Here is a 14,184-nt window from a genome sequence, read left to right on the forward strand (position 1 = left end):
GGCACGCCGAGCCCTCAGCTCAGCACCTCGAAGGTCCGAATCCGCGCGTCCCTCTGCCGCGGGACCGCAGTGCGCGGGGTCAGCGGGGGGAGCTCCGCGTCGGAGCATCCATCCACAGCCGGGCCCGGCAGGTAGGCCCGCCCCGCGCCCGCAGCCCCGCACGGGGGGGCCGCTCCCCTCCGCCGGCGGTTGGGCGGAGCGCGGCGGCGCCAATGGGAGCGGGCGGGCGGCGCCAGGCGCGGGGGTGGCGGAGCCTCTCGGCGAACAAAGAGGGAGCGAGCGGCGCGGCGGGAGGGGAAGAGGGAGGCGGGGGAGCCGGCCATGCGGGGCCGCAGGTGAGGCGAGGACCCGGCAGCCCGGAGCGCTCCATGGCCGGCGGCTCGGGGTGAATGAAGCAGGCGAGGCGGGCATGGCGGGCGTCAGCTACTCGCCGCCCTGGTGGGTGAGCCTGCTGCACCGCCTGCCGCACCTCAGCCTGCGCTGGGAGCTCACCGCCGCCGACTTCCGCCCGGACGACGCCGAGTACCAGCAGGTGAGCGCGGCGCTCCGAGCGCGGTGCCGAGAAGGGGCCGCGTCCCCTCCGTCCGTGTGGGGGTAGGGGGCCGTCCCGTCCCATCCCGTCCTCTCTCCTCCCCGCCAGGCTGCGTTCCGTGCCCCGGGGCCGCCGGGTCGGAATCGCCCGAGGGTTCGGTGCCGCTCTGTTGGCCGCGTGGTTGCGATGATCGCGGAACCGCGCGTTCGGCTGTCATCTCGGAGCGGGGCTGCGGTGGCTCCGAGTCGCCTCTCAGAGCCGCGGCCGCCGACATCGGTTGGCTGCACCATTTTGCTTTTGGAGAGGACTCGTGCCGTCCTGGAACCGCAGCCGCTGCTGCGGGAAAAAGGCTCCGGCCGTGAAGGTGCGGGCGGTGCTGCGGCAAGAACGGCGATCGGAGCGAGGCGGGAGCGCGGCTTTGCGGGGTGATGCCGGTGCGGAACGCGGAGGCGATGTGCGGATGCTGAGAAACGTCTTTAAACCAATAACCGGAGCGGAGCACTGACCCGGCTGGAGCATTTGGGGCTTCGTTGCGTGAACTTGCTGTGGTTCCCGTCGCCGAGGGGCTCAATATGGCCACGCGGGGCCGTGGGCTGCAGGCGGCCTGCTGTGCCCCATCCCTTTGGGGGTGGGGGGGGGGCTGCCCCTGGGCCGGGGGGCTGCATGTGCTGTGTGAGCACAGAGCTCACAGCCGGCTGTGCTGTGTGACCTTTGGGTGCCCCGCAGGTGTGTGGATGTCACCTGGATGGCCCAAAACGCTCCTCGCAGCGCTTTGCAGTTGTGCTCAGATAATTTTACTGTAATCGCGTTTGGACTTCTGCTCTCTCCTTCTCCTCTGTGTAGTGCAGTGCTGCCCTTCCTGCCGTGCTGTTCAGGACTCCTCACGTGGCAGCCGATGGCCTTTTCAGTCTGGACATCAGCTCGAAAGAAAATGTCTTATCAAATCTCAACCCAAATGTCTGGATTACTGCGGGGTCTGTCTTTGGAAGCACGATGTGAATTGCAGCTTTGCTGATTTCAGGGCTGGGGGGGGGGGGGTGGCCGACAGCTCCAGCAATGCAGGCACTGTTATCAGTGCTTATATAACCGTGCTGCTGCGAGTTGGCACTGGAGTTTGTAGCCACATAGATTAATTCTAAGGCAGTGAAACAGGGCAGCTTAATCCGGGAGTGGGAACTGTAATGCTGAGTGCTCTCTCATGCTTCAAATTGTTCTGAATTCTGGCTTTTTCCATTTGCTTTATTATGAATTTGCATCCCCTGCTCTGCTTGCAGCCGGTGCTGGCATAGTTTCCCCTTCTCTTTAGGAACCTGTCACGTTATGGAGGCGGAACCATATAAAACCCTGAAAATAAGGCAGTCCACTTCTTGATTTAAATCCTGTTTATTGCTCTCTTCTTCAGAGGTCTCACAAGTTGGCCCAGTTTGTGGTTGTATTTGTTTTCTACTCTGTTTGTGGTTGATGCCCTCGTTCTGAGGGCATGTGAGCTGTCAGTGCCCACGGTATGTGAGGTCACTGGGGGATGCTCGCTGGGAGCGTATGGGGATGGGAAAGGACAGAGCGTCCCTGGCTGCAGTAAGGAAGGATTACGTTTGCTAAATTGAAAACACCTTCAAGTTTCCATGACTTCAAGCCATAGAGTAGTTGGACGGCTGTCATTAAATAGCATACAGCAGGTCACTGTATCCATTCTCATTCTGATTCCACATGAGGAATGAAGCAGTGTGTCTTCTCTGGTTCTCAGGAGAAGATTTCCCAGTCATGAGAGAGGGAAAACATTGCTTTCTTTATAAAGTACTGTTTCCTTTAGGATCGTCTTAGTGAAAGCCCACCTTCTCTGTGCTCGTGTTGTGATGGTAGTCTTTGAACTTTGGTAGTATCAGTCACCATTTGAACAAAATATGAGACCCGGTGGCTTGGATGTGGGTGCTGTCCTGTCACCTGTTGGAGTGCCACGTGCTGTGGGTGAGGAGGGTACAGATGTACCAGGATGTAACCTCTACCTGTCAGGGATTACTGTAATGCCTGAGCCTCTATTCCACTGAAGCAGCAGACACGCTGTTGTCCCCTGAAACCTCTCTGAAGTGCGTGTAGTTCTTAGATAAGCACTCACTGTCTGTGTTTGAAATCAGATCTCTGTGTCTCCTGGGACTCCGGGCGGTGAGCACATCTGTGAGGACCCAGGCTTAACAGCAGTTCTGCTGCTCTGTCCCACACAGCCCCATTGTACAAAGCAGTTACGCTGCTGTGCACTGGCCCATATGGAGGCAGCCCCCCACAACCACAGGGCTTCTTTTTTGTCTGAGAGCTCAAGGAGTGCTTATGGTGATGCTGCCCCAAGGGCTAGGGTTGGTGCAGCTGGGGGCTTTGACCATGTACCTCCTTTACCTTGAGTTGCTCTCTGAAATGCCATCCCCTGGTATTATTTACTTCTTATCTTCTCCCACTGCGTATCATGTTGTGCTAGGTTAGAACACTGCGTGCAGCAGCAGAGCAAATCCTCCCACCAGGACTGAATGGTTTCAGTGTATGTATATGCATGGCCTTCAGACGGCTGGCTTCCCTCTCAACAGTCTGAGGGCATCTTCCCTACCCAGGGGAAGGGAGGTGAGCTTCAGCCCAGGGTGATCTGTGATCCCTCACATCTGGGGTTGATGTGCTGGGTGATCCCATCAGAGCTGCCTCCATGTGCTGCTCCGTAGAGCCTTCCATACACAGCAGCTCATCTCTCTAGTTCCTGCCCTCCCGTGAGTCACTGGGATTGAAGATATCTTGATATGAACAGTTTTGTTCTGGCTGTATTCTCATCTGAGTCATACTGCAGTGCTCTGCAAAGCCTTTTCATTGTGTAGTGAGTCACAAACTCTGGAGTGAAGGGAATGTAAAAATGGAGCACAGCCTGTGTTCCCTCTGACAGTTCTGGTTTCTGTGCCTTTTGCTGCTGAGCAGATAATGGCCATTGCAGCAGTACTGTCCACTTCCCAATTAACTTGAATGGGAAATGAAGGTGTTCTTTAGGCTGCTGGTGTCACTAACTTAATCTGTTGTTTGTGCTTTATTGCACAGCATTGAGTTCACTTTATTTCTGTGAGTTGGTTAAGGTACTGCGGAGGTCACGTGCTGGAAGGTGCACAGTGGGTGTAGGGATAGTTGTTTGAGATGGGGGCCTTTGGTACCAGCAGGAAAGGAACCTAGAATGCTTCTCTGTAGCTCTTATGTCTCACTGTGAGCTGAGAAATGCTCTATAAACAGTGAAGAGAGAGACTAGATATGGTTTAGTGGCTTGTGGTAGCAATGGTAGCAGGAGGACAGTTGTGCTAGGTGATCTTGTAGGTCCTTTCCAACCTTGTGATTCTATGGTTCTAAGGGGAAAAGAGGCTGCAAGAAGCCGAGCTGTGGAGTACTGGACTTAAACTTCTGCTCTTCTTAACTGTTGCAGAATGGTGAAGTTGACCTGAATCTGTGTAAATATGGGCTCTGTGTGAAGCAGGCTAGAGGAGAGCAAAGCCCTCCAGCACATCTTTGAAGCTCTTTCCTTGCATCCCAGCAGTGCTGCTTTTGTTGCACACAGACAGTAGGTGCAGGGGCAGCTGAACGTGCATGGGGAAAAAGCCTGCATGATGGATTCCCACCAGTTCAGAAGCATGGCCATGCTGAAAGTAGCAAAGATAAGAACAGGGCTGTGCTCCAGTCCGCGGTTTTGAGATGGTCTATCTGACTGTGTCACCCAGGAGGTTCTTTGCATGCCCTGCTCGGTGCTGTTATGCAGTAGTATGTTTTTATCCCCTGATATATGTGCTGGGGGACCCAGCAGTGTGAAGGGCTGTGTGAACCCAAGGGCGCTGCCTTTTGTTGGCTTGCAGCCTCTCATCCATGTGTGTTTCAACGTGTAGGCAAGAGTTCAGCACGGAATGAATTCTGTCAGGTACTCTCTGGCTCTGTGAAGCTGTTTCCCTGCACATAACAGCTAATGTCGTCTTTGGAAGTATTTCTTGGCTGGGGAACCACGGTGAAGCCTGAACTGCCAAAAAACTTGGATTAGAGAGATTGTTTTAGAACTTCCTCTACTGTACTGGCGTCCTATTTCAATGCTGAAACCAAGAGTCTTTCTGTAAATTGGGAACATGTGTCTTAGTCAAAGTGGATGACGTGTTCTTGTCTAGTTGGCTCCCAGTCAGCGGGTAATGGGCCTTTCTGAAGGGGGGGGGGTCAGGCTGAAGGCTGCATTTGGGAACAGTTGGACCTCTTCCAAAGCCTGATCAGCATCCCGCTGCAGCATTCGTTTCTTCGCACTTTCAGAAAGGTTAGGTGACCCTGGTTAGCAGAATCCAATGTTTTCTAATTATGCTGAAGTCGCTTTCAGATTTTGAAGAACTAATGGTAAATCCCTGCTTCCCTTTTCTCATCAGTGTTGGTCGCATGAGTAACTGTGTGCTCATACATCAGCCCCACTCCGGTCTGTTTGATCTGAGGGAGCTGCAGCACAATGGCTGACCAAGAAATGTGGAACTGAGACAGGTTTTGATGGTTGATTTACTGAAGTAAGGCACAGAAAGGTTTCTGTATACCATACATCCAGTTGCACAGCAGCATATGGTATACAGACAGGGAAAGAAGTCAACCTCTGCCAGCTTTCTGTCTGCAGCCATACTTTTTTGCTGACCCATGCTGTGCTGCTACGTTTTCAGATGGTCTCCTGAGGGCTCACAGTTTCTGGAAACCCTGGCTGTGGATCGCTGCACTCTGCTCAGAGAGCAACATTTCTAAATGTATGGTTTTAGCAAACCTAAGTATGCACAGAGGTAAAGGACAGCTTGGAGAAATGTGGAATGCATTGTAGGGGAAAGAGCTGAGAGTGTGCAGAGGGGGGAAACTGCTTTGTACGTGTCGAATCCTGAAAGTATTAATCCTGTGCAGAGAAGATGTTGCCAGCCCTGCTGAGCTTTCCAGTGCAAGGAAACCCTTATGCTGTGCCTGGCTTGAGCAGCATCGTGCTGCTCTCAGCTGCACCAGTGGAACCAGTGCTCAAACCATTGCTCTGCTCACGCAATGGGCAGCTGCTGGCACCTTGGCACTGAAACCACTTGTCCTGTTGAAGATCTTGTTGTTTTTTCTATGAGACCTATGACTCCTGATCGTGTCTGAAGCACAAACAGCGTCAAGGTGGTGCATCCACCTCCTCCCAGTGCTGCAGGTGTGTTACGCTTGTGTGCACACAGGTGTCTGTTGGTTTGCAGCAAATACTGCTCAAGAACTTTCAATTCTGCCTTTGCTTTCAAAACAGAGTAAGCAGAAACAGCAAATGCAGATGAGGTTCTCCGATATAGTTTGCCACCAAAACGATGCAGCTGCTTAGGAAGCTTCTCTTTGGTGTCTGGATACAAAGCCCAACCACTGGTGTTCTGCAGAAAGGACCATGGAAATCAAATAGGTCACTTCATCTTTTTTTTTCTCCTTGATTCTCAATGCTACTTTTTTTATTTTTATTTTTATTTTTTTTTTTTAGGGGAGCAGAATCCACACTCTTCCAGTTAACAAAAAGCCTTTGTTCAAACGTTCATCCAGTAAAACAAGCAATGCTTCAAGCAGATGTTGGTGTGGAATTTATTGCTGCTTATTTTTCATTATTAGGGAAAGTGAGAAGTTCTCACCCAGAACATATCTCATTAGGCATGGCTGGAGATTAAGGGTGGAAGTCAGGTGCTTTCCTCTGTCTTAATCCCGAGGCTTTGAATGTGGATTAAGGGAGCTGCGCGCAACTCTTCTTTATCTCCCTCACTTGTATTTTGGATTAAATTTATTTTTGAACCTGTAAACAGAAATCTGTCAATTGAGAATGAGACAGACAAAGATTTGGTGCCTTTGTCACGCTGTGTTTCTTGATGCAGCATCTTTGGTCAGCTGAAGGATGGGCGCCTCCAGACCTCTGGCATCTTTCTTTCCTCCCCCCCCCCTCTTTTTCCCTTTTATTTTCTTGCTCTTTCTTCCAGGACAAGGCTAACTTTATACCTCTTTTCTGCTAGTTCCCACCCACCTGTACACTTAGTGGTGCAAAGCTCTTATAACTAAGCTCCTGATGACTGTCAGCTCTCCTCTGGTCTCTGTTTTGTCTTTTAGCAGTAAGCTTTCTACCAGCTACACTGAGATTTCCCATTCCCCTTGAGTGGGTAGGAGAACTTGGCTTGGTTTCAGCTGAGCGAGGTTCCCATCGCTGGGGGAAGGGCTGTGGTGTCTGGGAATTTCTTTGCTGTGAGATTTGGACAGGACTTGAGTAACCTTGAAACGTACCAGGATCGCCTTCTGGACTGAACTTCTTAAACCAGCTCGTGCTCTTGAGACGTGGATAAGGCTTAAAATACTTGGGGACGTACTGATGTGCTGGAAAAGTTGTCTCAAATAATTAAACACCCCGTAACTGCTGCCCTCTGAGCAAGGCTGTCTGCTGCTCGGTGTGCCATCCTGCTGCCTGCTCAGTGCAGATGATGATTAACAGGACAGGTGAATGAACGTCAGAGGAAGATTGAGGTCATGCAGGACTTGCTGTCCTGGGGATGCACTCGGATGACAGCCTAAAAAAAGTGGCTGAGAAAACTTGTTGCATGACTGCAGTGAGAAACCAGGAATTGGTTACATGTATCCCCAAATGAGAGAGAGCCTTAGCTGCACCATGGAAGGGTCAGCAGGTACCCAGCAAATAGTCACTGTGAGGGCAGGGTGCTGCTGATGCTTTCTCCTCTTTCCTTGTCTTATCCTATGTATATATATAAAAAAAGCCAAACTCAGGGCACTTTCACACTGTAAATTCTTTAATCTCAAGGTTTTTTTTTCTTTAGATTTCTGATGGTGATCAACTTGTAGGTTTTCAAGTCTGTTCTCATCATGTGATCTTTGGTTAGCCACAAATGTGTGTGCTCCTGTAAAGCAGTCATTTGTGTGTGCTTGGGGCTGCAGGGCTGTTATTCTCTTGCTGAAAGAGCAGAGGAGGGGGGGAAAGGTTAGCATGCAATGCGTTGGTAGGGAGGTGGATGTAACTCAGTCCTGATACTTGTGTTGCTTCCCTTCTCTGTGCACTTGGAAATGATGGTAAGATTTAGAGCAACTTTTGCTTTTCCATGGCCCTGGGCTTGTTAGCTCTGGCAGATGTAGCTGTGCCAGGCTTCTTTGGAGTTACCATTTGAGCAAGGAAGCATATTTTACTGCGGTGGTGAGAGCAGCCCTGCAACCAACGAGGGGAAGGAGCTGCCCTTCACCCTCATCCCTGGAGCTACAGCTCAGATTGAGGTTTCCTTGCTTAGAGTGCTATGGGCTGGCTCTGCCTGCTCAATCCCATAACAGTGCCACACGTGCATATGCACCAAAGTCCTCTGCAGTGTGAAATTAGGGATGAAAGATAGTGCTGATCAGTCCTGACAATGCCGGGCTTATTCCTGGATGGGGAGAATCTGGCATGTGGAGAATGGATGTTTCACAAATGTGCACCACATTCAGATGTGTTGTTATGCCAGTGCTGGTGTCTGTGCATGGGCACCCTTTTCAGTCTATAAAACGCCGCTGTTCATGCAGTGAATTTAAACAAGCCTGCTATTCAACACTGAAATTCAAAATAACTCCAAAACCCAAATGGAGGCACTTGAGTTGCATAATGGTGTCTGTTACAAGAGGGCTTGGGCAGATGATGTAATGCCCCTCAGATAAGGGCGGGCTGTGGGAGAGGAAGGGGGTCTGGGTATGGGTAATGGTAGCAGAGCTATCTGCCGGGTGTTAATTAGCCAGCTTGAGTAATCCCAAGGTCAATTGGGTTATAGTTGTGCATGTGGAAAAAAAAAAAAGACTTGTTGCTCAGTGCTGCCTGTTGTTTCTGGCAGTTATAATTGCTTTAGTGTCCACTGGCAGATTGATGGGCTTCGCTGTGCATTAGGCTTGCTGCTTGGGATGGGTTCTCCTGCAGCCTCACAAGGCTCCCAAGCTCCCAGTGAGGCTGGCTGTGGCTGCTGGGAGCACTGGGATGCAGTGTGCCTTCCCTTCTCATCGCTGCAATTGTGGCTCTTTGCATCTGGGCTCAGCCTGCAGCTCTGTTGTTTGAGCACTCATAACAGATGACTTTTACTGTTCCCGAGGCCTCCGGCAGTTTTGTGGTGTGTTGCTTTCCTTCCTCCAAGCTTATGTTGAACTATCCCTTCCTTGTGTCCTTCACCCTAGGAGCAGCCCTTCCTCCTGTTGCTGTGTGCTGACACTGCCCCTGCACCCCTCTCTGGCTGCTGTAGGGGGGAGGGATGAGGCTGCTTCCCTGCCTGCTCCTCCACCCCTTTCTCTCCTGTTTTACAGTATTCGCTCCAGGAAATGCTGAGAAAGTTGAGAGTGATGGAATTCATGAAATTCAAGCTGTGCTTCAATGGAAACGTGTTTTCAATTTCTGCCTCCTTGGGAGCCCGGCACTGAACTGCAATTGTTAGAGCTGGGGGTTGGGGCTGGGATGAATGGAAGTGATGGAGGCAGCGCTCGGTGCATCCTGCACTGGACCTGGCTGCTCTCTTGCACTGCAGGGCTGCTGTGTGATTTGTGATGGCTGCATTCAGCTGTCCAGAAGGCCCAGGCCTCTTCCTGTAGAGTTCACTCTGGCTGTAAGGCCTGAGTGGCGGCAAGGTGCTGTGGTGGGATGTGACAGAGGGACCAGCAGCACAGAAAGCCCCTTTGAGTGTCCTGCTGACTTAAGGTGCAAATTAGAACAGTGACTTGAAAGCTTTTGGTAAAACTCATTAATTCATTCCTTTAATTAGATGCCCAGCTACGGGCTTGTAATTCTCAGAGCCTAGGAGCAATTGTGACAAACTGTGCTGCATCAATGGCAGAACTCTGTGTTTTGGTAAACGCACCCCTAGTGAGCTCCTGGTTTGCTTTTGGAAGGGTAGAGCAATGAAGGAAGCAGCTGAGATGCTTGGTGTGTGACCTGCTGCATCAGACCTGGTGGTGGGAATGGAGAGGAAAGGGTGGAACTGCCCTGCTGCTGTGCTGCTTTGTGGGGAAGGTGTCATCAGATAACTTCCAAGTGAAGATGGAGGGAGAGGAGATGTAATAACTTATGCAAATGTCTTCTAATCAAACCAGTTCCTTCTGGAGTTCTATTTTTCCAGTGAGAATCTAGCGAGCTGCTTGGTGGCTTTGCACACACAGCTTGTTTTGCTGTTTGGAATTGGGAAGCAGCTGAGTGTTCTAAAACAAAAAGTACCAGGTGCTTTTTCTTGAGTCTTCTTGGGCATGAAAATGGACAGTACACTTGCATTGTGCTGTAATCTCTTCCTGTTTTTGAAAGGAGGAAGGAAACTTTGTTGTGTGTGGTCCCAACAACACTTGTCTTGAGCCTGAGGAGAGAAGTCTGTACTTCTGATAATTTTGGTGGAGAACTGGATGGGAGGTTAAAAATCCATCAGAGAAAGAGTTGTTGTTTCTACCCCTGTTGCAGCTCTTCTTGTAGTTCAGATTGCTGAGTGCAGTGGTAGATCCTGAAAACAAGATCTCTGTGTAGCTTTGGACTGACAGGCTGTCAAGTGTGAGCAGTGCTGGAAGGCAGAGACCCAGAACAAGGCTGTGGTGGCGATAGTTGGCTGTCACTGTGCTTGGATAGACACGGTTAAAAAGATAGGATGTTTTCTTTTCCTCAGATCTGAACTTGAGTAAGGTAAAAGTCAATGCCTTGGACTGCAGTGGACAGGAGTAATTACACAAGGCTACATCAGAGGTATTCATAACGACAAGTGTAAATGCACGTGTTCCCTTAAAAGGAAAACTTCTAATTAAATTAGGAGGCAGAAAAAAGAGAATCATCTGTGCTGATCTCTTTTTTTTCTGACTGGATGTAGTGGAAAGCAGCACTAGCACATCCAGCGAGGACAGAATGATTTACTTGACACTCCTCCTGCAGCTAAACAGAACCCTTTACTTTGGATGAGAGTGCGGTTCTCAAAACACCACATAATGCTTCCTGTGTGCCTCGTGCTGTTTCAAAATGTGACCTATGTTTTCTGTGTCCTCCCATCCCTCCCTGCAGCCTGAGTTCATGTGGGTGTATGGGCTGAGCAGTGGGGCTGGTTGGGGCAGGGCTCCATCCCTGAGCTGAGGTCCGATTCTGTACGTGTGCAGGGAAGTTCCTGCAGATTGAACTACAGATGGTGAATCGGCCTGAGTAGGCAAGCTGATGACAGCAACCAGTTTACAACATTGAAATAGCTTTTTGTTCCAGTAAGTATAACAAGGCAAAAGTCCTGGTTGACCTCAAGACCAGGACTTGGTGTGCTGATGGGCTTGCTTCTCCAAAACGCTGTGAACACCTTAAATTAAAGGGTGAACTAAAGGTGATGACTGAAAATCCATCCAGTCCCATTGAGGAAACTCTCGCTGTGGACACAGTGCTTGAGGATGCGTTCCCAGTGCTGTGTGAGCAGGCAGCTCAGGGAGGTGCAGTGTGTTGGTAATGCTGGGAGCGTGCTGCTGAGGTGTAAGTAACGAGGCTGGACAGTTTACTGCAGCTCTGCTGTTTTTATTAGTGCAACTTTAGCCTCGGGCAGAGCGGAGGTTATGGGGGAAGGAGGAAGGGATGTGCTATGAACTTACATCCTCTCCCAACAGATGATGAGAAGCAAGGTATGGGGTTCTCCTTACCCTAATCCCCACTGCAGTGCTAATTCTTCTTGTTCCTGTACACCTTTCTTAACCCTGAAGTTCTTACTGAGGCAAGTGCTGCTGGGTCACATGCATGCCTCGCTCCAGTGCCCTTTCTTCTTCTTCGGTGTTTGCGTGGGTTCTGTTGGTGTCTGTTAAAATTCAGTTGTCTGCTGTTCATTTTTTCCTCCATAAAATATTGATTTCTGAGAATGCCGTTTGTCTTACTACAGTCCCTAAGTACATTAAGTAACTATTTGCTAGCTATTGTGCCTTCTGCCTGTGACTGACCCACGTCTTCGTGTGTTCCCAGTGCTGAGGAGCGCTGCAGCTCAAGGCTGCCTGGTGTGTGAGTCTCTCTCTGCTGATGGCAGTGGAGCACAGCCAGTGAAGGTGTCCTCTGGGACCAGAACAGCAGCACATCACGCAACTGAGATGTGGTTCTGCAGGTATAACCCATGGACAGGACTTTCAGCACTTAATAATTACATTAGGTTGATTAGTGCGGTCTTTGCGAAGAGTAACCTTGTTTACTTGGTGCAGTATATTAAGGGTTCTAAGAAGGAGCCACTGATGTCTTAGCCCAGTTTGGTTCTTTCCTTCCTGCCCACAAATAGTACAACACATCTCTGATACCAAAACTAGCTGTGCAAGATTTCTGCTTCAGAGATGTTTGCATCCTGCCTGTGCCTCACTGCTGCCTTGATGGGGAAACCCATCAGTCTGTTCTGGGCAAGCAGGTCTGAGTGCTCTGTGCAGCTGCATGCAGACTGGTCAGCAGAGAGCCTGCCTCCCATGTGCTGTAAGCATAAAGCCAATTCTTCAAGGGCTGACACTGTTACATACAGCTTCTGCAAATGACAGTGTAACCTTTAGCTTAGTAAGCAGAAAAGTGCCTTATTTGATTCCTGGTGTTAGAACCGGACTCTGCAGGCTGCCTGGGCTGCTCTCCTTGCTGTCTAACGTGTAACTTCCAGCCAGCCCCTCTCCTTGTGCCCCTGCTAATAGCTCCTGAGCAGAGTTCTGCATTCCAGGCACGTTCTCATCCCACCCTGCTTGCTCGGCCTGGGTTAGTCATGCATGTCAGTGTGTGTCAGATCTGCCTCTCTCTGCTCTCTGAATCCCTGCTTTATAAAAGACAGTAATCAACAAAAGGGTGGTTAAAGATGCAGAGCTTGGTTATAGGCTCTTGTCACCTCTTTCACTGTGATTGTTGGACTAAAGAGAGCATTTTGAGCACAGCGAGAATTCCAGGGTCCTGGGAAAGTGGCTGGAGCCCCACTGTTCAACTGTGGGGCACTCACTAAAATTAGTGGGTGCCAGTGATGTGACTGAACCACCTGTTTTCTAGGAGAAGACTAAATGAAAGCTTAATGCTGTGCCATTCCTCACAGTCAAATTGTGCCTCTGGGAGTTACTGTTAGAGCTCCCTGTCGCTGCACAGGGATTGTGTCATGTCTGTAAGAGTATGCAGCAAACTGCTTGGGTTCCTTTGCTTGCACATCTTCCACCTGCAGGTATAATCTTGTGGCCACTTAATCACTTCCATAGCAACCAGCCTGTCATAAACAGGATTATGGTGCCAGTAAGGATGCAGGGCATGGAGAACCAAGGCAGGAAGTCTCTCCTTACTGTGAGATACCCTCGCTGATGTGGGATAAGGAGGACTATGCAGAGAGGTGTGCACTGGCAATGTTCTGCTTGCGTGCTCAGAGCCTCATCATCAGGAGGTGGGAGGAGCACACGTGTGGTGGGAGATGAGTCCTTGAGCTGCCTCAGGAAGGTGAGCCCATGTGGTTGGCCAACCCAAGTAAGCACCATGCAGGGCCCGAGGTGTAAATGCTGTGCCTCAGCCAGTGTGATTAAAATCTCAGAGGCACCAGGGGCATGTTGTGACCATCTAATTTTGTACCTGCCGCCTTCATACTCCCCTCATGAGAGCATCCTAGGTTTCCCCGCTGTGGGTGGGGTAAGATTATTCTATTACAAAGTACTGATTGCATTAATTCCATTAGTATTATCATAGAATGGCCTGGGTTGAAAAGGACCACAATGATCATCCAGTTCCAACCCCCTGCTATGTGCAGGGTCACCAACCAGCAGATCAGGCTGCCCGGAGCCATATCCAGCCTGGCCCTGAATGCCTCCAGGGATGGGGCATGCACAAACTATTTGAGCAACCCATGCTCAGAGTTAAATTAAAATGCTGTCTGCGAACATGCTCCATCTTAATTTCTGTCTTTAGTTGAGCTTGAGTTGGCAGTTTCGCTGTTGAAGATGATGGAAGGAAGGAGAAAAATCAGAAGGTTCTTTCTTCAGCTTCTTTTAGCATTGAAGGCTGATCGTGTCCTGTGAGGTTCTTCTGCAGGCCATAAGGGAAAGTTCTGTGGGAGGTTCAGGTTGGATATTAGGAAAATGTTCTCAGAGTGGTGATGCACTGGCTCAGGCTGCCCAGGGAGATGTGGGGTCACTGTGCCTGGAGGTGTTCCAGAACCACGTGCGTGTGGTGGCACTGAGGGATGTGGTCTGTGGGGATGGGTTGATGGCTGGACTGGGTGACCTTAGTGGTCTTTTCCAACCTTTATCTTTACAAACGGAAGGAGAACTCATTTGCTTGCACACAGTTGTTGCTGGAGGTATTGTGGCCGGGTTTATGCTGCTTGGAGTTAAATGAGAACAGTTACTGAGTGCTTTGTAAGAGTGTCTGAGTGAATGCCCTGCTCTGCTCTGTTTGTAGTTCATGCACTGCTTACTTTCATTCAGTAAAAGCTCCATGAAGCTACCGGAGTTGTTGCAGATATTTGCTTTGTTGCTTCAGGGAATCTTATCTCAGGGCTGCTCAAAACTCCTTTCTAGAGGATGGCTCTCACTTCTTGCAGTGTTTGGGTGATGTAACAAATGGTTTGATTGCTTCAGTGAGGCAAAAGTACTGCTTGGCTCTTTCCCAGCAGCTTTAACACCTGCTAAAAGGTTGAAGGATTCCAGGCAACTGCTGC

At 50.2% G+C, this 14,184-nt stretch overlaps 1 protein-coding gene across 8 annotated transcripts in view; it reads left to right on the forward strand.

Annotated features, from left to right (window-relative positions):
* The first annotated feature begins 253 nt into the window (after positions 1–253).
* The window catches only part of TTYH3 (tweety family member 3), a 75,514-nt gene continuing 61,583 nt past the window's right edge, over positions 254–14,184 (forward strand). For 6 of the 8 annotated variants that reach the window (XR_007379953.1, XR_007379954.1, XR_007379956.1 and 3 more), the window contains exon 1: positions 255–532. Coding sequence is in view for 3 of the 8 variants with exons in the window: in XM_048961162.1 (XP_048817119.1) it covers positions 410–532 (123 nt within the window). In the remaining 5 variants the exon portion in view is untranslated. Of the gene's footprint in view, positions 533–14,184 lie in introns of all 8 variants that reach the window. The other 2 variants (XR_007379957.1, XR_007379955.1) reach the window with 2 other exon arrangements.

The sequence above is a fragment of the Lagopus muta genome, chromosome 15 (assembly GCF_023343835.1).
Source record: "Lagopus muta isolate bLagMut1 chromosome 15, bLagMut1 primary, whole genome shotgun sequence".
Lineage (NCBI taxonomy): Eukaryota > Metazoa > Chordata > Aves > Galliformes > Phasianidae > Lagopus > Lagopus muta.